This window comes from Alligator sinensis, unplaced genomic scaffold, assembly GCF_000455745.1.
Source record: "Alligator sinensis unplaced genomic scaffold, ASM45574v1 scaffold85_1, whole genome shotgun sequence".
Classification (NCBI taxonomy): domain Eukaryota; kingdom Metazoa; phylum Chordata; order Crocodylia; family Alligatoridae; genus Alligator; species Alligator sinensis.
This window is the reverse complement of record NW_005841891.1, coordinates 263477-284933: the sequence shown is the minus strand read 5'-3', so window position 1 is coordinate 284933 and position 21457 is coordinate 263477. Positions and strand designations below refer to the sequence as shown.

Below are 21457 nucleotides of genomic sequence, written 5' to 3'. Positions count from 1 at the left end.
GAGACTGAAACAACACAGCCATCTCCACTGCCTTTGAATCTTGACATGTTACACCTTCATTCAGAATCACTGATGACAGAAATACAGGTTTCCCTTGCTTTATGCTGTACACGCGTTCCTGGAAAACGGCGCATAACTCGAATCCGCATAAAGGAAACCCACTTTACAATGTAACAAATAGTGATACGTTCCAAGACCTCGACTGTACTGACCCCCAGACCCATTTCCACCACTTTTACAGAGGGTAAAAGAAGGGCTTGTCTGCCCAGGGCAGGGGTCTGTCCCAGCCCACCCACATCCCTCTGTGGCTGTGTCAAGACTTGATCCTCAGGCATGCTTGAGAGCAGCTGCTAGCGATGGCCCCACGCAGCCTCAGGCACCTGCTCCCAGGTCCATGGGCACAGGTGTGCTCAGGAGCGAGCTGGTCAGGACACGCTGCTGTGCCTGCCATGACAAGCCCTGAAGTTCCCAGGTGCCCTCAGCTGTGCCTGTGTGACATCCAAATCTGCCTCTTTCCGCGGCTCATTGTCTGCTTGTGCCTCTGTCTGACCGGGATTCAGACGTGTGTTTCTTTGCCTAGGTCTCCTCAGGGGCTCGGTCCGGCAGACTCCCAAACACGCCTACCCCGCGCTGACAGGATCAGACACCAGCCCAAGGAAGGTGCAGCCACTTCTTCCTTTTAAAAAACACAGATGGTGGCACCCCCCCCATACGTAACAGCCTAGCGGTTGGAGCACTCGCTAGGAAATGGGAGACCCGGATTGAATTCTCTTTTGTCTGAGGAAACTCAAACCCACACCTCCCTCCATGCACAGTGCTCTAAGCACAAGGCTGTTGGCTATATCGGTGGTAGAAGGGGGACCCTCCCCATTCCTTCTGTTGAAGTGGGGAGCTGTGCAGGGAAGAGTTAAAGACCTGGGACACACAAGGGGCCAGGCCGGCCCTGGCAGCTCGGGGTACTCCCCCGGGGGCGGGGGCGGCAGCCCTGGATTCTGGTTCTTGCTGCAGGACGGTTTCTGTATGTCAGATGCAGCAGTCAAAGGCCTCTAGCAGGTGTCTGGTAATCCTGGGCTTCCAGGGGCTGCCTGTAGCAAATAGGAGGGGATTCTCCCTCCCCTCATATGGTTGCTATTAGCTCCAGAGGGATTTATTACCTCTCTTTGAACTTTGGGACATTAACCAAGCAAAAGCACTAGTGAGCACTGATTCTCTTGCTGCTGATTACAATACCCAGAGGTTGCCACTCAAGTTCATAGTGATTGCCAAATTTAGGGGCAAGGAAGGATTTTTACCTCCTACATCAGATTGGCACAGACTGGGGGGATTATTGCTTTCCTCATGTCCTTTCCTTCGTACTTCCTGGGTATATATTAACAAACTACTTAACTGTCACCAAAGTGGCAGGGCCTGGGCGCTGCCTTTGTTTCCTCTACTTCTATCTCTGACTTGTAATAAGGTCCTCTTGGTGGTTTGAGTATTGTGTCATGCAGATACATGGGTGGGGGTTTGGAGGGGTGATTATAGGGGTTCCTTTGGTTAAGATCGCTTGTGAATGTAGGAGACTGGATGTGATGAGCCGTGAGGCCAGTCCTATGTTCCCAACTGCAGAGGCAGGGACCTGAACCCAGGACTCTCACCTTTTAGGTAAGTGCCTTAACTGCTAGGATATGACCGTCTCTCTCTCACTGTCTGGCCCAATTATTTTTGTAATCTTTTTACAAAATGACAGTTTCCACAGGGGAGAGAGTGTGCCCCCAGTCAAAATAGCCTATAGCCTAGTGTCCGTTAGGGACTTGGACTTCACCACTGGTACCAGATGTTTAAAAGCTGAGCTCTTCAATCCTTGATTAACAATTACCCTTTACCTCTCGGAGATGCACCAAAAGTTTAGCTGTCCCAGTGATGAACCTACCTTCACCCCACAGCACTTGTACTGGTTTGAGCCTTTGTGTGGATTCAGAGAACTAAGTTATTTGAATTGTGCATATGCAAAGGCAGTGAAAATACTCATTGCAATATAGACCCATTTTACAACTTTGAAAAGGTGCTGTCTGTGTGCATGGCAGGTGGGCAAGTTATTCCTAATACCTAAACAGCACAAGCAATCATGGTATTTAGCTTTTATGGATGTCTTTAGCAATATTATTCAGTGGATTGTCCATAGATGGACTCAGGTATTTGTGCTCCTCCCCATGGGACTGAGGAGCATGCCATTGCTAATCCCTCTAACACACTGTCAGCTCTAGTCTCCTTGTCTGGGGTTGGCCATGAAACGGAGTTCATATATGTTCTGTCTGGAGACTGGTGGGGAAAAGGTTACCCTTCCTAGCTAATGAAGCACAGCTGTGTGTGGTCAGAGCAGGATATCAGCTGTAAAAAGTTAGTTAATTGTCCAACAGACAGGATTGAATTGGCCTAAGGGGAACAACAGAAAAGAGCTGTAGGAATGGCTGGAGTTACTAGACCTTTTTAGACTTGTTTAAAATACACTGCATTTTACCTGGAGGACTGTGGCTAGAAAAAGTCTGTAGTGCTTGAGATCTGGAATTTAAAGGGACACGAGCTTGATCTGGTTCCTTGCAGTAGAGCACATCACCCACCTTCCTGGAGGATCTTCTCCAGGTACAATTCTTATCTGATCACTTCTGCTTGGCCCCACACACTGGCTAAGCATGCCCCTCCTCGCAATGGTTGATGAGCTGCACAGGAGTCTGAGGTCATACCGCACCTCAGGGAATGTTTTAGGGTAGGAAATGTTGGATGGAACAGGATGACTTAAAGACCCACCCCACCAGAGGATAGTGCTGTATGTAGCTCTTATTCAGTACCATGACTCCAGATACCCCTGCAATAAAACTTGAATTGGCTATGAGAAAATAATCAAGATAGTAACAGAGTAAATCAAGGCTCCATCCTGCTCCACTCTCAAAGACTTAAATCAGAGCTATGGTCTCCCTAGTACAGACACAGGAGGACATGGTTCTCTCCAAAGAATATGAAATCTAGGGTCAGTCACAACTCTGAGTCAGCTATGCCAGCCAGAATTCCTAGAGCTTCAAGATGTGGTATCACGGATAAAGTCAGCTTTCTATAGCTGCATTCCCAGACCCCTGCATTTCAGGAGACAGACAGCTCAAATAATTGGTGTATGGTAGGAAGTGCCCACGTTTCTTCTTGCAGGGTTTGTTTTTCAGCAGGGCGTGGTGGCACATGCATGATTTATTCAAAGAGAATCTGCTCTGGGAAAAATAGGTTCAAACTAGACCACGAAGGAGTTGTTCATTGTGGCTTCCCACTGGCAGACCACTTCAGCAAGTAAGAAGATGGGGCCTAGTGAGAATATGGGAAGAGGACTCAGCTGTTGAGTGTGCCTGGGGTTCTTTACGGGATAAACTGCTGGACTGTGAATCCCAGCTGTAAAGGAGTTCAGGGCCAATTGAGCCTGGCAGATGCAAATGCTGCTCCATACAGAGAGGAAAGCCAGCAGGAGGTGGCCGTTTCATTTTTATGACTGAAACAAACCTCTGTTCAGCTTCTCAAGCGATCATTTTTGTACCGGTGCATTCCTTCCGTCCCTCTGTCCTGCTCACAGAGCGGCACCGAGGTGCATGTGAGTATGGTCAAGAGACTTGTCTTGTAATCACACCTTATGCCTGTGTTTTTGGAATTTTTTGTTGTGGTCAATGGGACCACTGAGGAAGACCTTGTTTCCAACTGTGAAGGAAGCAGCAGAGAGTCCTGCCTGTGTCTAGTATCTACTGGTGATGCAAACAGAACCAAACCCTGTCCTGTGATGCTTCTACCTGGTCTCAAACATACCTCCTAGTTCAGCATCCATAACTCTTGGATCAGCAATTTGAACACTTAAGCACTGGGACCCAGTCACCCAATTACTGACATCAGAAATAGGTCAGTTGCCCATTTTAGATGTGGTACCCAGCTGGAGTAAAGACAGAAACATATTTTCACTTCAAGCTGCCCATCTGAAAGATGGCTGGAAAAAAATGTTACTTACCATAATTACAAGCTCATTAACATCAGCTGCATGTCTAAGCACTCCCTAGACCCCCACCTCTCAGCTTTGGGCCAAATTCAGTTATACAGCCTGCCAGCTGGCAGCTTCAACTTCGTTATGTGTAGACTGGTTCTCCATTCAGTCATAAAAGCAGTCACAGAGCCTACGGGTGAGAAAAATCTATTATTCCAGTCCCTTCCTATCTGACGGCAGAGGGAAAAGAGATGAAGCTGATGGAAAAGGGAGATTGATATGGAAGATAAAAAAAAAAAAGCAAAGGCAATAAGAGGAAAGAGAAACTGCAGATCAGTGGAGAAAAAAGCAGGAAAGTGAAGTGTGACCAGACTGGGCAGCAGATACTGCTGCTGTATATACAGCCACAATATGATGGCAGTCATTTACTCTGAAGCTCCCATTTGTTTCTGGGGCTGAGCTGTCAGCAGCTGCAGCCACTTAAATCGTGGAGCAAGCTACTGGTTTCAGCTGCTGTGGAGACTTCACTTGCCTTGGTTTTTCAATTAATTCAAATATAATGCATTTAGGGTGAAGCCTCTTCTTGTTCACTGTGCAAACAGGACTCTGGTATCAAGGAGGGGAACAACTGTGCAAGCTCAGGAAGAGGGAAGGAACGATGAACTAAGGTTCCGTGTTTAAAAGGGACAGAGAACGATGGTAAAATGGTGCTGCTGGGCTCTTTTCTGTGGGAAAGATGGGAGCTGAAATAGATGTGGAGAGACTTGTATCTTCATCCTACACTGAGGTACACAGGCCTAGCTCTGCAGGAAATGAATTTTTGTTCCCATGCAAAGTGATCAAAACCAGTAGCAAAATCAACCCCCAAACAATCTCTTTTCCTTGTGCTAGTGCAAAAAACTTGCAGTTCCTAGAAAATGAAACCTCTGCAGCACCTGGAGAAAACTGCAGGGTTTAGCAGGGGTGCTGAGGAGCCATTTTGTGTCAACCTTCCACTTTGTGTGAGGATGCTGACAGCTGCTTCTGTAAGACACAACTTTAGAAAGGGGGAGAGGGCCTAGCAATCTACCCGCAGTGCAGGAGGGAAGCTGGGATTTAGTTTTTATTGGCCTGAAGGTGATGAGGGTGACAACAGTACTAAAGAAGAATCACCTCCAAGTAGAGCAGTGATGTCCCTTTGGCTATCGGGTAAGTGCAGCTCTCCTGCAATACTGTCTTACTTTTGTATAAAAACATTACAGTCTGGAAGTGATGCACAAGGCTATGGAACTCGGATACCTTTTATTGTCTGTGCACATCCCCTTCCCAAGTGCTTGCTGTCTTCAGCTGCTGCTTTTAAATGTGGTGAGTGCGGTCTTCATGTGCACATGCACAGAACAGGCTCTCAGAAGTTACTATTGCCTTTTTTCCCTTGCTTCAGTTCTGTTTAGAACAGGAATTTTGGTTGAGGCACCATCTGGCTCTGTGTTTGGAAACCTAACTGTGATGGGGAGAGGGAATCACAGGTGTACGCAGTAGGGAACGGGGCTGTGAGGGAGTCAGGTCTATAAAGGCAGAGTAGCTTGAGGCTGGCTGGGAGCAGAATGGCTTTTGTAGAGAAAAGGCAGCAGAGAAGGAAGCAATGCCAGGGTGGCCAGTCCATGGCAGGTACGAGCAGTGGGAGGGGATGGAAGGGTGCTCCTGAAAAGCAGAGCTTTAAAGAGCAGTGGGAAGAGGTAACTACTATTGTAGCCCTTCCCTTTGAAGGCAAATCTCCAGTACTATGGAAAGAACACAGCTGAGCAATTTATTCAGTTTGTTAGAGGGCACTTGTTCAAAGCAATGTTTACTGCAGTTGTGTGTATTGTATGTAAATAAGATGCCTTACCTCAATATTTCCTGCTTGCACCCTGTAAACATTGATTACCAAGTGGAAGATAGTAAATTTGAATTTGCTTTTACATTTCTATATGTACACACAACCCTACAACTGATTTTAAACAAGTATTTATTTAAGCCTGATTGAAAAGTCCTCCTGAGAAGGGGAATGCATCTTGCCTACCTTAGCCTTTTGAGTAAGTATATTTTCCTGGAAGGTTCAGAGCACTTGCAATGCTTAAAGTATGCAGTGCACAAAATGATGGGCTAATTCTTGCAACCGAGAGAATTAGTATTAAATTGTCACCGTCCTGGTAGGACGTGATGGTATGAAAAATATGCATGTTCCTAGCTCTTCAGATGTGGAAGTCAATCTGTTAAAACTCTGAATCTAAATACAGTAAATATGATAGAGAAACATGTTGCTAGTATTAAAAGTGTTCCTATGTTGACTATTGTCTGTCAAGTTGTTTTTCTAATATCACTTTGTTTTCTGTAGTAAATACCCATGATTCAAAGCAGTCTGATAAATGTTCGGACTACATTGAGAGACTAGCACACAAATACATGGTAACATTTCTTTTTAATCATCTCACTTTCTTACTCGCATCTCGTTTAATGTGGGTTAAACCCCTTCGCTAGCCTAGTAGACTGACTAGCTGAGTTAGCAAATTCATCTTGAAAACTGTGTGGCCAATTTTATTTTTTTGGTAAATTAACTCAAATATATTCACTTAGAAAGGAGGAATCTGCATCTGCCTCTTCATTTGGGACATAAGAAATCATTTTCTTTTGTAATGCTAGTGAGTGGAGCTGGCTTCTGTATGTTCTCTCTTTCGGAAAGTGGGGAAAATAGCTGTTAAAAGAGACCTAGCTTTAGCTATTAGTATTTATCTGTGGCTACATTTCCATAACAACCACTGATATGTCATGCAAGTCTGGATGAAACTGAAATAACTGTAGGCATTAAGGAGACTGATGGTGCTGTTTCTATTACAAGCACAATTCTGATCCACTTCCTTCCCTTAATTAAAACATTTTTTCTTGGCCTTGGGCTATCAGGAAGTCGTTTTTCCCCTCAATATGTGAGTTTTATAATACAGGTTAGTCTTGAGTTATAGGAATTTAGAAAGAAGCTGCATCAGCAAACTTCTGAAGCTGTATTAGAGAATTGGTCAAAGCTATAGTTATATCCAAACGCACCCTGTTATTTCATTGTTACAAATAACTGTATATTTGTTCCCCACCACCCCTAAAGCAAAATTGCACCGTGGAGTCCAGTACGGAGTCAGAATCTGAGACCAATTCCGAGGTAACCACCCTCCTTGTTTGTGATCTGGGGGAAGCTGAGGGTGTCCTCTCTGAACCAGTCACTGCCAAACAGCAGCAGTGGGGATCTCCAGCTGTTACATACCACTTGAAGTCTCCAACCCTGCCTGTCGGCTCTAAAGAGAGAATCAAGGCTGCTTCTGCATCCACCAGACTTTTCTTCAGAGCATCCTCCTGCTGGGGCTGGGTTGTGAGCAGGCTGATGCAGTGAGGTGGGGCTGGGGTACCGGTAGTGCAGACTGCTTGGGCAGGTGAAGGGAGCACAAATTTTACAGCTGAACTGGGTTGTCTCTGAGGATGTGATTATCTTTTCACTTAGTATCTCAAACCCCAGTGCAGCTAGGCTCCCAACAGCAGGCTAATCTCCAGGAGATAAATCCTGCTTTATATATGCTTTGATTGCACACTCTGCCAACAAGCCAGTCAAATCCTCCTGTTCCTAGACTTCTCAGTTGCTGGAGACTGCTTTCTTGAACTTCTCTGATTTAGTCAAGAATGCTTCCATGTCTCAGCAATGGGTGCTACATACAGAAATGGGGCTAGGAAGGATTGAAAAATGTACATCAGTACAAAATCCCCCCCAGCCATATATGCTTTGATTGCACACTCTGCCAACAAGCCAGTCAAATCCTCCTGTTCCTAGACTTCTCAGTTGCTGGAGACTGCTTTCTTGAACTTCTCTGATTTAGTCAAGAATGCTTCCATGTCTCAGCAATGGGTGCTACATACAGAAATGGGGCTAGGAAGGATTGAAAAATGTACATCAGTACAAAATCCCCCCCAGCCATTGTTGCCCTGCTATGTCTAGACAAGTCTTTTTTTTTTTTTTTACTGGAGCTTTTCCATTAGTTTTTCAGCGGGACTGTAACAGAGGACTGAAAAATATCAAAATAAGACCATCAGATCATTGCCTATCTTGTCCCTGAAAGCAGAAGATGCAAAAATCTCTTTTTCAATGCAGTCATGTAAACAAGCCTGCTTCTTTGCAAGGGGAACCCACTGCTGTGGCCATCAGTGGTGAGGGGGGCTGAGGCAGATTTCAATGTCTTTGCTGGAGCCTACAGTGCTTTGGATGCTTCTGAGTTTCCCCATTATTTTTGTATGAAATGCTCAAGATGACCCACACCAAAATAAGATTTGTAGATGTAAGTAGGCTTTGATAGGAATTTTTGAGGCTCTTCCCCAAGGGGAGCCTTCTCTGTAGAAGTGACTTGTACTGTTAGCTTAAGGACAGAGAGACCAGCTGCATGCAATCTGTAGGCCTAGTTTTCAAAAAAAGAATTCTTGCTTGTCTAGTAGGAGTTGCTTACAGGGGCACAGAGTATTGTAGACACCATGAGCAAATAATTGCACTTTTCTTTGGAAAAACAGTGGTACTTGTATAAGGGCCTATCTAGATCTGAACTGGACAAATCCATATTAAGTACATAAGAGGGAGAGCTGCAACTTTCATATCAACATTGAGATGGTTAATCCTATCATTTCAAGTTCTGACACTAACTCGGCTGCAATAAACTTCTCAGAGTGACAGCTGCATTTATTGCTAAAATGAACAGACTTAGAGGGAAAAAAGAAAAAAAAACAACTTTTTTTTTTTTTTTTGTAGCCAGGTGTTTTACCCCAAGTAAACTTGTTTATCTCCTTTTCCCAAATCTATTCTGTGAGAGAGACAAATAAATAAAAAGTACAATATGAGCTCACTCCCAGGTAGTCACCATTAACTCTGCTGGAAAAATAATGCACCTCAGTTGTTTCTGTAGGCTCTTGCTTCAACTATTAGAATTAAAGTATCTTCTGGAATGTATTGATTCTGACTAACACTTGCAGCCTTTAGCCTCCACACACAGCTCTTTTTAAACATTTCTGTAACTATCATAGCCATGTAGGGATGGAAAAGGCCTTAGTATCATCTAGTCCAACAGTCATCTACTGACTGTTTTTCAAAATTTCCAAGGAGGGAGATCCCACAGTCTCCTTATGGTAATCAATGTTGTTACTGAAGCCAGGGCAGAGATATTACCTTTAGGATAAATACTTCTGAGATGTATAACCTTTCATAAGCCCAAGCTTACTTCATCAGATGTTGTGAAAGGACATGCATGGAGGAGTCTATCAAATAGAATGATTTGAATACAAAAGACTGGGGAAGGAGGGGAGAGGCAGCAGTGCTGGGAGAGGCAAATGAGTAATAAACCCTTAGGGATAAAAAAGGGTCACAACAGCCAATCCAGGTAATGGTATAAGAATCTATAGTCCCTGTTTAGACCATACTTAACACTGTCCAGTCTGTGGCTGGCTTCTCGTTCTGCAATTTGACATTGGAGTCAGCTTTTAAAAATCCATGGTTTCAGAACAGCTACTGAAGCCAGCAATGAAATGTCCAGGAAAGTTAATGTTTTGCCACAGGCTTCTGCATTTTTGGGCTTGATGTCAGATAGCTGTCCCTTCATTCTTTTGTCTGTCCAATGTAGACCGTAAAGGGACGCTGTAAGCAGGTGATGTTGGTAGAGGTGCAGGTGAATATCATTACCCTTACAGTTAGGACTCCCTTTCATCCCTGACAAAGCAATGTAAATCATCTTCGCTGCATAAAGTGCTTGTCATCTTGGCCTTCCCCCTCTAGAGGGAGAACAAATGCTTAATGTTCTTTATATTAAAAATAAAAGTTTTTTTTACATGTGGGAAGACTTTTATTTTCCTCCTGTTTTTCTAGACTAGTTCCAGAATCTGTCAGGCTGTTTTATCATTCCTTGGGTCCTGCTCTTTTGTAAACATACATTAACTTTTCTTTGGGACTTCCCCTGTGAGTTCTCAAAGACAATTGCCAATTACTTGAATGAGGAGATTTTTAAGTTCACATTTTTGATGGAAATGCTTTTTTTAAATAGGATCTGCCTGGCTTACTTCCTAAAGGATTCTCCAAGAAAACAAAGGGTACAAAACTCCAGGTAGGGTTGTGTACTTCTGATACTTTGTTATAAGGTAGTTGTGTTTTAATTTCCCTAAAATATGGAATACATAAAAGTGTGCGTTGAGTCAAAATGCTTCTACAAATTACATTTCCTTAGTGACCTTAGTAATTCTCTATGGGGGAGAAATAGATTGCTGATAAACTGTACATGGCATTTCTGTGAAGATAAATGCAAAAAATACCAGTACTATAGCATCTGCATTCCTTTGAGCTACTTTGACTGCTTTCAGTTTTTAGATCCTTATGATGGTGATTCAGAAGATGCATCAAGTCATTCAGACTGTAGCTTGAATTCTCTTAATGCTGTTAACTTCAGCAGAGCTGTGGCCTACCATATACCAGAGGTGATGGCTTTGAAAGGTATTGACCCTTCGGAAGATAATGTATCCCTCCATACATCTTCAAATTGGGGTGGTCCAATAAAAGAAACCCACAGTGATGTTTACATGGAAACAGAAAATGACTGTAAAACATCAGTGGAAACTCTTGGGAAAGAGAAGGATCTTCCAGTACGACTTGTAGGATCAACTGAACAATTCAGAACCACTGGAGCAATTGCTTCAACATTCCTGTTGCCTGACCATTCATTACTCACAAGGCCTGATCCTTCAACATATGCTGGTCTTGTAAAAAGCCCAGTCACCATGACACCGCAAACCATACTAGTGGCATCTGATAGAGTCCATACAGTGTGTGAACAGGCAATCAAGAGAAAGCAAGAGCTTCCAATATTAGAGGGCAGCAGTGAAAAACTACGAAGAAAGAAACTGCGTATGACCTAACCTAAAGTACCAGACAGACTAATTATGATCTGGAAATCACCAAAACACTTTCTCTGTCCAAGTTTAAGCTACAGTGAACAAATTCAGTTTTAATAGGACTAGGAGTATGCTGTGGTGGAAGAGCAAAAAGTGCAGTCACCCCTTTAGCTGCGCTGTGTGGAAATACCCGAGCTAACCATGGAAGGAGCTGGGCAATACTTGGGCAGTTAACGCAAAGCTCAGCACATGCTGCTGCCTCTACACTCTAATTGATATTTGAGTTACTGTAGGTTAAAGCTAATCTGGTTTGGCCTATACCCTGTGGCAGCTGCACCTCAACTATAGTGCACCCTGTTCAAATTACTGTTTTGGTTTAAACAAACAGTTAAGGATGTATAATAAATGAGTGCAGAATTACTTATCAAATCTTGTCTTTTATTTTATATCTCCATCTTCTCCATTTCCAGTGTGATCACTGCATCCTGTTACTTTGTTCTCATCTTGACTATTTACTTGCAGATTCAGCAAAAACTCGCATCCTGTAAAGCAGGGTGTTTAAACTTAGCCAGAGCCACATCTAGCCCATGGGGCTCCTTCTAGGCTAGGGTTAAACACAGCTCCATGCCCCAGATGTAGGTGATAGGCCCAAGCCCTGTGAGCTCTAAATTTGATACCCCACACTTTTATTTTTTTTTTTTTTTGGGGGGGGGGCACTAATAAAATACTGAGTGCTATGGAAAAAGCCTTTAAGTGATGTTCAAGAGTAAATTACTTGCTGCATGAGTCGTATAACAACACATTAACAGGTAACAGTTCTTTAAGTTTTTTTTTTTTATTGGACAAACTGATTTTTCTCTTTGCTACATAGCTGCTGGCTAAGAGAAAAAGGGCATCAATTCTAGCTTTCTAGTGCTGCCAACCTTCTGCTTTATCTGTAATAGAATACCATCCTTGGAGCTAGATAATCTAATCCCCTTACAACGAAGTTCTTCAGTGTGTTGGGCAGCCCATCAGATAAGCAAAAAGGACAACTGATTAATTTGTGGATCTCTTGGAACTACTATAGTCAGTGCCAGTATGATTAAGTCAGCTACTTCACATGTTTGGATTTTTGGCATTAGCATAAAGACTTTGAAGTTAAAGGGTAGAAGATATTTCTTATTGATGCCAGGCAGAGGACTCTGAACTTTGCTTTTGTTTCCATGTCTAAAACTTGCCCTCCCAGTACATAAGCACACTTTTAATTTAGCAAAAGCAGTAAAGTTCATCTGTTGTGTATATGTAGGTTTGTGTGTTTTGTTTAAAAAAAAAACAACAAACAAACACAAAACAACCACTAAGTCTGACTGGGAGGGGATAACGCAGAAATTGGCAAATAATGCCCTAAAACCCAGGCCTAGAGATTCTAAAACCCTCGGATTGACTTCTGCAGCATCAACCACGAGATCTTCTTTTGCTACCTCTTGCTTACCTGGTTCAGCATCAAAGGCAAATGCTGAAGCCTAGGGTCATGTTTATATAAAAGCATAACTGTAATTGAATTTTTATATGTTGAATGAGAGAGCTAACGCTAAGTGCTAGAAAATTATTTTTTTCCCCCCAACTAGTCAAAGCTGTTCTGATTTTTAACATCCGCAAGCAGCCAAAATGACTAAATTTAAACCCTTTTGTGTAATATTAACAGGATGAAGAGCTTATGGAAGAACTAAAGTCCCCATGTTCCTCCCCAGAGCACATTTGGGAGGAAAGTTAAGGTCACTTGAACCACCCATCTTAAAATGAAGATAAGTACATACTTTTAAAATTATCACACCAAAGAGACCCCCAATGGTTGGGAATGCTGTGCCCTGGGTTGTATGCCCTGCACATGCACACCCCCAAGCAGACAAGTGTCTTCATTTCCTCTGAGTCAAAGAGAAGGGAGTACTGTGAACGGAAGACAAGGTACCTTGCTTCATGCATGCCTTAGAAGACTAGATGCATCTTAGAAATGTTACATTTGTTACTGACTAGTGAATCCAATTAAAAATAAAAGTTAAAGGAGAAAGTGCACACACGCATAAAGAATGTTCTGAAGTCTGTTATGACCTACAGTCCCCATCCAGGAATTTGACACTTGTTAATTCATACTGTAAGAGGACATCAGCCCACATCATTAAGTTTTCTGTATGAATACATCACATACTATATTTAAACTTTAGCAGGCTGAAAGGTCCAGTTGTCAGTGGTACAAGGTATAATATTATGCTCATCACAGGAAAAAGTGCTACTGGAGTCCATGTATGGAACAACCCCTAGTTAAAAGCCTTTGTCCATTTCTAGAAAGCCAGACCCCTGTTCCTGCTAATTGCTTTTTAAAAAAAATTTCTCCCCACTGCAGAACCTTCTTTACTGAAGGGGTCAGTGAAACAAATCTGGTCTCGGTGCCAATACCAATTAGTCTGTAAACAGCTGGTATATAGGATCACAGCAAGAAATGAGGATTGCTGAAGAGTTGACTCAAACACCTCGTGCAGTTGCAGAATCTATAAAGTTACTGCATAGTTCACCCACATATACAACTAAAACTTATTTAGACCTGATCTGTATTCAGCCATATTGAGACTTGGGATAGCATTTTTCAGTTCCTCAGGACTAGTTTGTCCACTGGTACAGTAGAAGCCATCTACAAGTTTAGTTTCTTGAAGCCTTTCCTCTTTCTCTGTCTTTACACAAGACAGTTTGATACTATCAGCAAGTCTGCAACACTGGAAGTAGTCACACAAGTATCAAGAATCAAAAGTGTGCTTCCTAGAGGAAAAGATGAAGAGTATTCCTTGACCACATGACAAGGAAGCTGGTAGGACTGGTTTTAGATAGTAAGGACCACTGGAGACACAGGGGCACAGACTCCAGACTGTGTTCACTGATGGGTCCGTTCTTTTCTACTGACATTTGGGTCACTTGTCAGAGTAATAAAATGATGAGTTCTCATTTGTGTGTGTAGAGAAGTGATAGTGGAATATTTCCCCCTTTTGAAGACTTAAAAAGTTATTTTTAGTGCAGTTACAACAGGAGAAAAAATGTTTAAGTTGGAATGTTTTATGCCAAGTATAAGTATGGATGTTAGAAGAGATCCCACAGTGTCATTTGGTCCATCATTAACACATCCTTGCAGCATTTACAATGGAGGCAGTGCTTCAGAGTCGAGTAGTGGATCAGAAATTTTTAGACAAAATGGGTTTATAATACAGATGTTGTTTCGACACCTACTGCTGTGGAAGAATTGCTCAGAGAAAAAATAGTAATTTCAACTTTATATATTTGTAAAACTGACTACAGAAGGGGTGGCCAATTTGTAGCATATCTGCCAAAAAGGTTGGCCCCCACTGGAATAGGGCACTTCCAATGGGACACAGCAAAGTCTGACTGGATGACTAATATTTGCCATGCATCTCAACACCAAATTCAAATACAAACAAGTACAGTTAGTGTAAGGGGCTTCTAAAGGTCCAGGAATTTGGTGGCAGGGGAATGGTGGCAACGGGGGACTAATGCTACTAAATTTCTGGACCTGTGGGGGAGCCCTACAGATTGGATCAGATATGCGAGGTTGTACCCTCAGACTGTCCCCATACCACTCACCTGGAAGGTTGGGCACCACTGAGTGTTTTCCTCAGTGTGCAGGATACTCTTGCACACCTCTGTGTCACTATAAACGCAACTCCTCACTGAATTGATACAACTACATTAAATTAGCTCAAAGCTTTATGTTTCTCTATGTCTAGTTCAAAGCAGGGGTCAGCAACCTATGGTCTGCAGACATGGGGCTTCAGCAGCAGCTGCTTTCCCTATGCCACCATGGTGACAAAAGAGCAATGTCTGGTTTTAGCACCCTTCCATCTCTGACCTGAACCAGGTCAAATCTGGCCTGCAGCCTTAAGGCTGCTAACAGCCAGTTTAGATATTCCCAAAATGCCAAGTATACAGATTCATCTGAGTTATCACCTGCCACAGAAAAAAAATAATGTTCCATTTCAGCATACCAAAAGGAGCAGTCCTACAGTCCAAATATCTTCATGAAATGAGCCAGGTATTTGGAAGTCTGTAGCAAGCTATATGGCATGAAGAATTCACATGGCATTCAAAAGTAATATTGTGAAACAGCCTCTTGCCAGAAATGAGTTGAAGACGGCTTCCCCAGCATTTGTCCATGAGGATCATGTGTACCAGTTAGGGCAGTGCATATGCATAAGTTACTCATAAATGTCTGGAACAAAAAACACGTGTCAAGGTAGGAGCAGCCAACCAGTAAACATAGCTTAAGAGCCAGTATTTAAAAAAAAAAGTGCCAGTGAATAGTGTAAAAAAAGGTAGATGGGCAGATTGAAGCGTCAAAATATAAACATTAATATTCATTTAATTAAGACTAAAAATCATTGTCCTGGTGTATACAATAAGACAGATCAAGGTAATTTATGTAGCAAGATTGAGAAACTAATATCTACACTGGCAATGTTGGTTCCTTTATGTGATATTTAGAGATATCCTGCATTCAGTAGACTGAAATAAGTTAACTTGATAGGCAATTTAGTATTAAATGGAAAGAAAACAAAACAAACAAAAATAAATACCAACACAGACACGAGGGGAATGGTGATGAAGTCTTGTTCTATATATAGAATTGGCTTTAAAAAATGAAAGGTGGTTTGTATCTGTTCTATGTCATCTCATATGTTCCATATATGCAGTTCTTTGCTCCACTAATTTAAAGACTACTGTTCTTCTCCTTTCCTTTGAACTTGAGCAAGCTTTCTTAAATTTGCTCCACAAAATGTGCTGTTTCATAAATTTGAGTTGCACTGCTTTAACTTTTCAAATAAGTTCCACAAATGGTAAAATTGTTTTCTCAGTAGTGGAATTAACCTACTCAATCACCTGAAAATTGGAAGCATGAAGGTCATGCCCTATAGCAAGGCAGCAAGAGCAGAGCTTTTAGAAATAAAAGAGTAATCAGTCATGCTACAGACTTTATTTCACGTAATATAATTCATCGATTACCACGTAAATAGAACCACCTAAAAACAGTCATCTGTCCTTCAAACCATCAAAGTTGCATCACTTTCCCAATACACACGCTTCTAAGCAAATCAACTTTACACATATCCATCTGATAATCTAACCAATCTTGAGTGAAGCACACTTAAGACAGTAACTTTTACTATTTACCAGTTACAAAATTATCATCTTTACTCAGTGCAGAGGACTGCAACACCACGTTCATAGAAGCTACGAGGGTCTTCTTTGGTGGCTATTTCAAAGTCAACAGTGAAGATGAGATCAGCACGAGTGAAGTTGAGATAAACTGGTAGCGTAACCTGAGAGAAAAATAGTTTGAAATGAAGATTAAAAGCAGAGCTGAGGGAAGACCTACAAAATTCCTGACCACTTGAACAGTGTGTAAGATTAAGTATTCCAACACAGCGTGTCAAAGAGAAACTAAACTTCAGCAAGATCTGAACCTGTTCAGCCTCCGCATGAGAAAGCTGAGAGGGGATCTGGTGGCCGTCTATACAAACTTACCAGGGGGGACCAGCAGGGAACGGGAGAGTCCCTGTTCCCCCAAGCACTACCAGGAGTAAGTAGGAACAACAGCCACAAATTAATTGAGATTAGGTTCAGATTAGACATCAGGAGGCACTACTTCACAGTCAGGGCAGCTAGGATCTGGAACCAACTTCCAAGGGAAGTGGTGCTCTCTCCTACCCTGGGGAGTCTTCAAAAGGAGGCTAGATAACCACCTAGCCGGGGTGACTTGACCCCAGCACCCTTTCCTGCCCATGGCAGGGGGTCAGATTTGATGATCTGCTCAGGTACCTTCTGACCCTACTAACTATGAAACCAGCTGGGTCAACATGAACATCTGTGAGAAGCGGTGATTTTTAAAATCAGTTTGCTGTCCTGCCAACAAATATTTCAGGCTGTCCTCCATCTAGCCATAAAGAAAAGCTGGGTCACAGCACTTGTTTGCCTGAGAACTCCCACTGGAAGGGATCATCTACTATAAAAACAAACTAAAAATGGGAACAAGTATTTTTTAAGTCAAAGGGAAAAATTTAGTATCTGAAGAATCACTAATGAGCAAAGACTGTGAAGAAGTCTTAAAAGTTTGTAGCCACATTACTTACCACATTGGCCTTCTTCTCAGCATTTGTTTGCTTGATCCAGCGGAGCTGTGTTATGGGCAATACAGTTGAAATTGCATTTGAAAGAGACAGCTTGTTGTTACTGCACGTGGCTCCCTGAAGTTTCAAACCTATGAATAAAGTTTGAAAGTGTGATTGATGCTTGCTCTCAAAAGCAAAGTCTACAAAAAAGGTAAAGAAATCTTTTTCAGTACTCCATTTGAGTCCAGAGGTAACTGTCAGCCATTTGAGATGTGGTAGCTGCCTTCTTATCCAGAGCTATTGATATTTAGATCCAATCTTAACAAGTGTGCTTAGTCACTTTACCAGGAGGATTAAGTTTTCCATGATTAAAACACCCTAAGTAGTAAGGGAATTTCAGCACTACATACCAGCACAGCAAAGCTTTCTTCATTAAATGATGAACATATATGTAGTGCAAAGCCCCAAGTAATCTTTTAGCTTCCAATATTATTTGGATTTTTTTTAAATAAGGCTTAAACCCCCCCCCCTTTAGTGTTATGCATTTGATGCGATTCATTGGGGCCAAGAGTACCCCCTTTTCAAGGTGACATGGATTTACCTGTAACTCCAAAACTGCAAGCATCCAGGACTGCATTTTGGGTAGTTGTAACATTGACCTCTAGGCAAAGTTCTTCAAGGGACCAACTGTTTGCTTGAGCCACATATTGTCTTGTAGCAGTAATATAAGCCTCAGGTACAAACAAGCCACCCAGGCACACATGGATGTTCTATTCAAATAAAGAGGTATGTTTTAGTGATTTAGTTTACATGCATTAGCCAACAGCTTTTAGGCACATTCAGTATTTGTGACTGTGGGATGCTTTTTTTTAGTATACACAATTAAGAAAGTTACCTCAGAAGTTTTCATTTGTATGAGGGAGGCAGTTCTACTAAGTAAATACATGATTCATAAGATTTTTGTTAATTCCAAAGTGCCAATGCTACCCATCTAACCATGAGGCAGTTGGTGGGCACATGATCTACAGATTGATTTTGAAACTGGCAGCTTAAAAAGGAACACCACGCTATACACAAGACATTTCAAGTTAAGGTTATCCAAAAATCCAAGAAAGCTTTCAGTGCTTTATAACATTAGGCCAAGAGATATGCTACAGGAACCCCAGCTTAAAAAAAAAAAATCAGAAAAAAGCTGTAGAGGGAAAGATAGCAAAAAAAATACCTTCAACTCTTTTGCTCCACCAGAAGCAGCTGCCTGGGAAATGTTCTGTAGCTGTTTAATGCGTTCACTGAAGTCAGACACCCACTGTATAACAGTCATGCCAGCAGGCACAGTGTAGTGAGACCAGCTATGAGGCAGAATACCTATAAAAGATGAGTACAAAGTAAAGAGTTTGTGTGGTCTTAAGTTTGGGTTACATCCTCTTCCCAAATTTTTAGCCCTTCACTGGTAGAACTGTAGCTTTGTTTTGCACCAAGGCAGTCTCTTTAGTATCAAATACAATGGTTCCTTGATTGAAACTGGAACCTATGGTTACCACTATAAAGTACTTGTAACTTCATGAGATGCTCTTTTTTCAAACTAGTTCTTGAAGATTACATGGGTCAACACTTGAAAGTGCTGTCCAGTGTACACAAAAAGCTAGTTAGTAAAATTTATAGTTGGCCAATTCAAGGCACATCTACATCAGATTTCAGTTAAATATTATGATTTGAAGGCTTTTGTAAGGATGGAAGACACCTAGTTTAAGTTACTGTATAAGGTAATTAGTCTGATTTCATTTACAAACTGTGTATTGGTTTGCAGTCTGTATCTTCACAAGCAGATGACACGTTTTGCTAAAGAGGGAACAACTGGTCCAAGACTGAAGTGAGTGGTCAAAAATGACTAGGCAAGTTCCTAGGCAACCTAGGAATTAGGTTGTAGCCGTGTTGGTCTAAGGACAGAGGCAGACAAGGTTCCTTGGGTGAATTTGATATCTTTTATTTATGGTCTAATACAAGATATCAAATTCACCCAAGGAACCCTGTCTGCCTAGGAAAGTTTCTAGCATTCCTCTGGTAACCTTCCTTCAAATGAGCTTAAACTGAACTCAAGTTAACTACCAGTTATAAACACCAAAGCTCAAAATATTGGTATAAACTCCTAGAAAAAGCCTCTTTTCTTGAATACCAGTTGTGTCAGTGCTGTCAAAAAAACTCAGCTCCACCACATGTTTCACAAGAGATGTTTTACTTGCTCCCAATTTGAGAGAGTTAAGCAGGAAATTTCAGTTTTTGCTTAATTGAATTCTCATTTTTTAGCAAAAAGCAGAGCACACTGGAAACCAGATGGGGAGGTCAATTAGTCTAATAGCACATTATAGAGATGCTAGTTTGAACATACCTTTCACTAGTTCATTTATAAGCGTACGCAAGTAGTTGGTCTGCTTCTTTTTGCCCTCACACACTTGAACCACATCTGCAAGATCCTGACGGACATCTTGAAGCAGCTTGGCTCCCATTTTTACTTCTCTCTCAAAGAATCTGAACAAGGGATCCTAGTTCAAAAGGGTTCAAGTTCAGTTTACAGGAAAGGGAGATTCAAGAACTTCTAAGCAAACTCAACTTTGCAGCGCTAAAGGGAAAGGCGGCACTACAAATCCAAGATTAATTAATGCCTTAGTGGTTTGTCCAACTGATACATTTCACCTTACTTCCCACGTTTATTCTGTTTTCTCTATGAGTTTTTCTTCTTCCAGCTGGTCCAAAGATGATTAGCAAAACAGGAACACTGACAACTAGAGTTGTTAGAAGTAGAGTGCAAGGTGCATGCTGCAGGGCAGGGCCTGTTTTGTCTTAAAGTGCAGAGAGCCCATAGGCCACTGGAGATCTGATAGTTGTCAAGGTAAAATGGACATGGACCAACTGGAATGAGGCTTTTACAATTTAAAATCAAGAATAGCCTGTCCCATTATGCCTTAAGACTTTAGGGCTCCTTTGGCCATTGTCAGTCTACATTCCCAGTTAGCAAAAACCCATTATCCCAGTATTACTACTCCTTTACAGTCAGTGTACACAGCGGTAATACAAAGAGTGCACTCTGTACTTCAAGCAGCCCTTGCTCAATAATCAAAGAGGTGCCTAACTAGTAAAAATTATAGCATTACTGTGCCATTAAGAATTCATTTTCAGAAGCCATAGACCTTTCAACGTCTGCTATACTATTTAAAAAGGGGATTTACACAGATACTTTCCTGAAGGGTAGAATACGTAGGCTTATAGAATTATGGAAAAGTAACTCCCACCCAGAGACAAAGGGGTATTTCTGAACTTTTGCTCAATATACATTTGACAACTTAATTGTCACCTTGATGTTCTCCACAGTTCGCTTGAGGTGGTTAAGAGTTTGTGGGATAAGATGAAGCCAGTTGGAGGCTGTAGTATGCAGTGTTCTCATCCAGGCTGGACGTCCATCTGAGGTGGAATCTGTTCTGGTCTTCTTTTCAGTTTCTGCATAAGCCAAGTCATCTTCATCCTCTAGCATCTGCATTTTCAGCATTTTACTGATCATATCTATGCCTGCACCAAAAGTATAAAGTGATATTAGCCAAAAAAGGGGAAACAAATCTCAGGACACCTGTCCAAGAGGTTTTAGGGTAGAGAAGAGGATGATGGGTAGCAGAGAGAGAATCAAACAGAACTGACAGTACAGCTGAGAAACAGCAACTCTGAACACCTCAGAAGGATGCTTGCTTCTCATTTACTTTGTATTCGACAGTTGTAATGTTTACTACATCCCATGTAAACAGATTGTTATATAAAGTATGAACAACTTTTACCCTGTGTGGTGAGAAGAACTCTCTCTGCATTGTTTGGTAAGCCCAGCCAGGATGGTGTCTGTGTATCTGGCAGCATTTCAACCCACTGGACAAATTCTTCACGTCTGTAAGTCAATGTTTAGGCATTAAGTAGAAATCCAAGTATGTTACCTATGATCAAGCCATAAGTGGGGTAGGGTGGGGACAAAAATATCAGTAAAAATCTAATGGACTGCAAGCTAGTTGATTTTCTCATTCATAACTACCTGATTCCATCTGGCATTTGAATATCCTTATGTCCATCTACCTTGGAAGCCAGTTTGAATTCACTATCAAAGCTCAGAGTAGTAAACAAACGCTCCAGGAAAGTGTTTAGCAGACGCTGATCAAATTCATTATCAATGCGACCTCCATAAATTGACTGTGCCATCAGTGTCTTCAGGGCAGACCATGGGATCTTATCAGGTGAAATGTTCTGGCGGCCCTAAGAATAAAGCAAAATTTAAAAATTAGAAGGGGGAAGATCCCCTTCAATAAAAGTTTAGGGACAATTTTAGTAAAGATCAAGTTTATTATCTAAGACTGTGCTTTAACTATTCAGTTCA

General features: G+C 41.9%; 2 protein-coding genes across 6 annotated transcripts in view; one reads left to right on the top strand and one right to left on the bottom strand.

The window, feature by feature from the left end:
* The first annotated feature begins 3853 nt into the window (after window positions 1-3853).
* LOC106721854 lies at window positions 3854-12972 on the top strand. Of its 5 annotated transcripts, none has more exons than XM_014517093.1 (5): window positions 3854-5176; window positions 6345-6415; window positions 7104-7157; window positions 10063-10122; window positions 10376-11323. In XM_014517093.1, exons 1-5 carry the CDS (start codon window positions 5158-5160, stop codon window positions 10925-10927), a joined length of 756 nt encoding a protein of 251 aa, XP_014372579.1. In that variant the 5' UTR covers window positions 3854-5157; the 3' UTR covers window positions 10928-11323. The 5 variants fall into 5 exon arrangements, with proteins under 5 accessions (XP_014372579.1, XP_014372581.1, XP_014372580.1 ...); XM_014517094.1 differs by lacking the exon at window positions 3854-5176 and adding an exon at window positions 5582-5635; XM_014517096.2 differs by lacking the exons at window positions 3854-5176; window positions 10376-11323 and adding exons at window positions 6001-6042; window positions 12591-12972.
* Window positions 12973-15901: 2929 nt separating this feature from the next.
* Window positions 15902-21457, bottom strand: part of DYNC1H1 (dynein cytoplasmic 1 heavy chain 1) — a 62847-nt gene continuing 57291 nt past the window's right edge. The window contains exons 71-78 of the mRNA XM_006018060.2: window positions 21119-21336; window positions 20874-20977; window positions 20402-20613; window positions 19439-19592; window positions 18275-18417; window positions 17654-17822; window positions 17074-17201; window positions 15902-16263 (exon numbers count right to left, since the gene is read on the bottom strand). Of these exons, the coding sequence (XP_006018122.1) occupies window positions 16135-16263; window positions 17074-17201; window positions 17654-17822; window positions 18275-18417; window positions 19439-19592; window positions 20402-20613; window positions 20874-20977; window positions 21119-21336 (1257 nt within the window). The 3' untranslated portion in view covers window positions 15902-16134. The remainder of the gene's footprint in view (window positions 16264-17073; window positions 17202-17653; window positions 17823-18274; window positions 18418-19438; window positions 19593-20401; window positions 20614-20873; window positions 20978-21118; window positions 21337-21457) is intronic.

Bases quoted from the DNA above. Each gene is read 5' to 3' on its own strand.
- LOC106721854 (XM_014517092.1), top strand. From the start codon at position 6,015: ATGCATCTTGCCTACCTTAGCCTTTTGA. The intron at 6,043-6,344 runs GTAAGTATATTT...TGTTTTCTGTAG, and splicing joins TGCCTACCTTAGCCTTTTGA to TAAATACCCATGATTCAAAG. The intron at 10,123-10,375 runs GTAGGGTTGTGT...GACTGCTTTCAG, and splicing joins CAAAGGGTACAAAACTCCAG to TTTTTAGATCCTTATGATGG.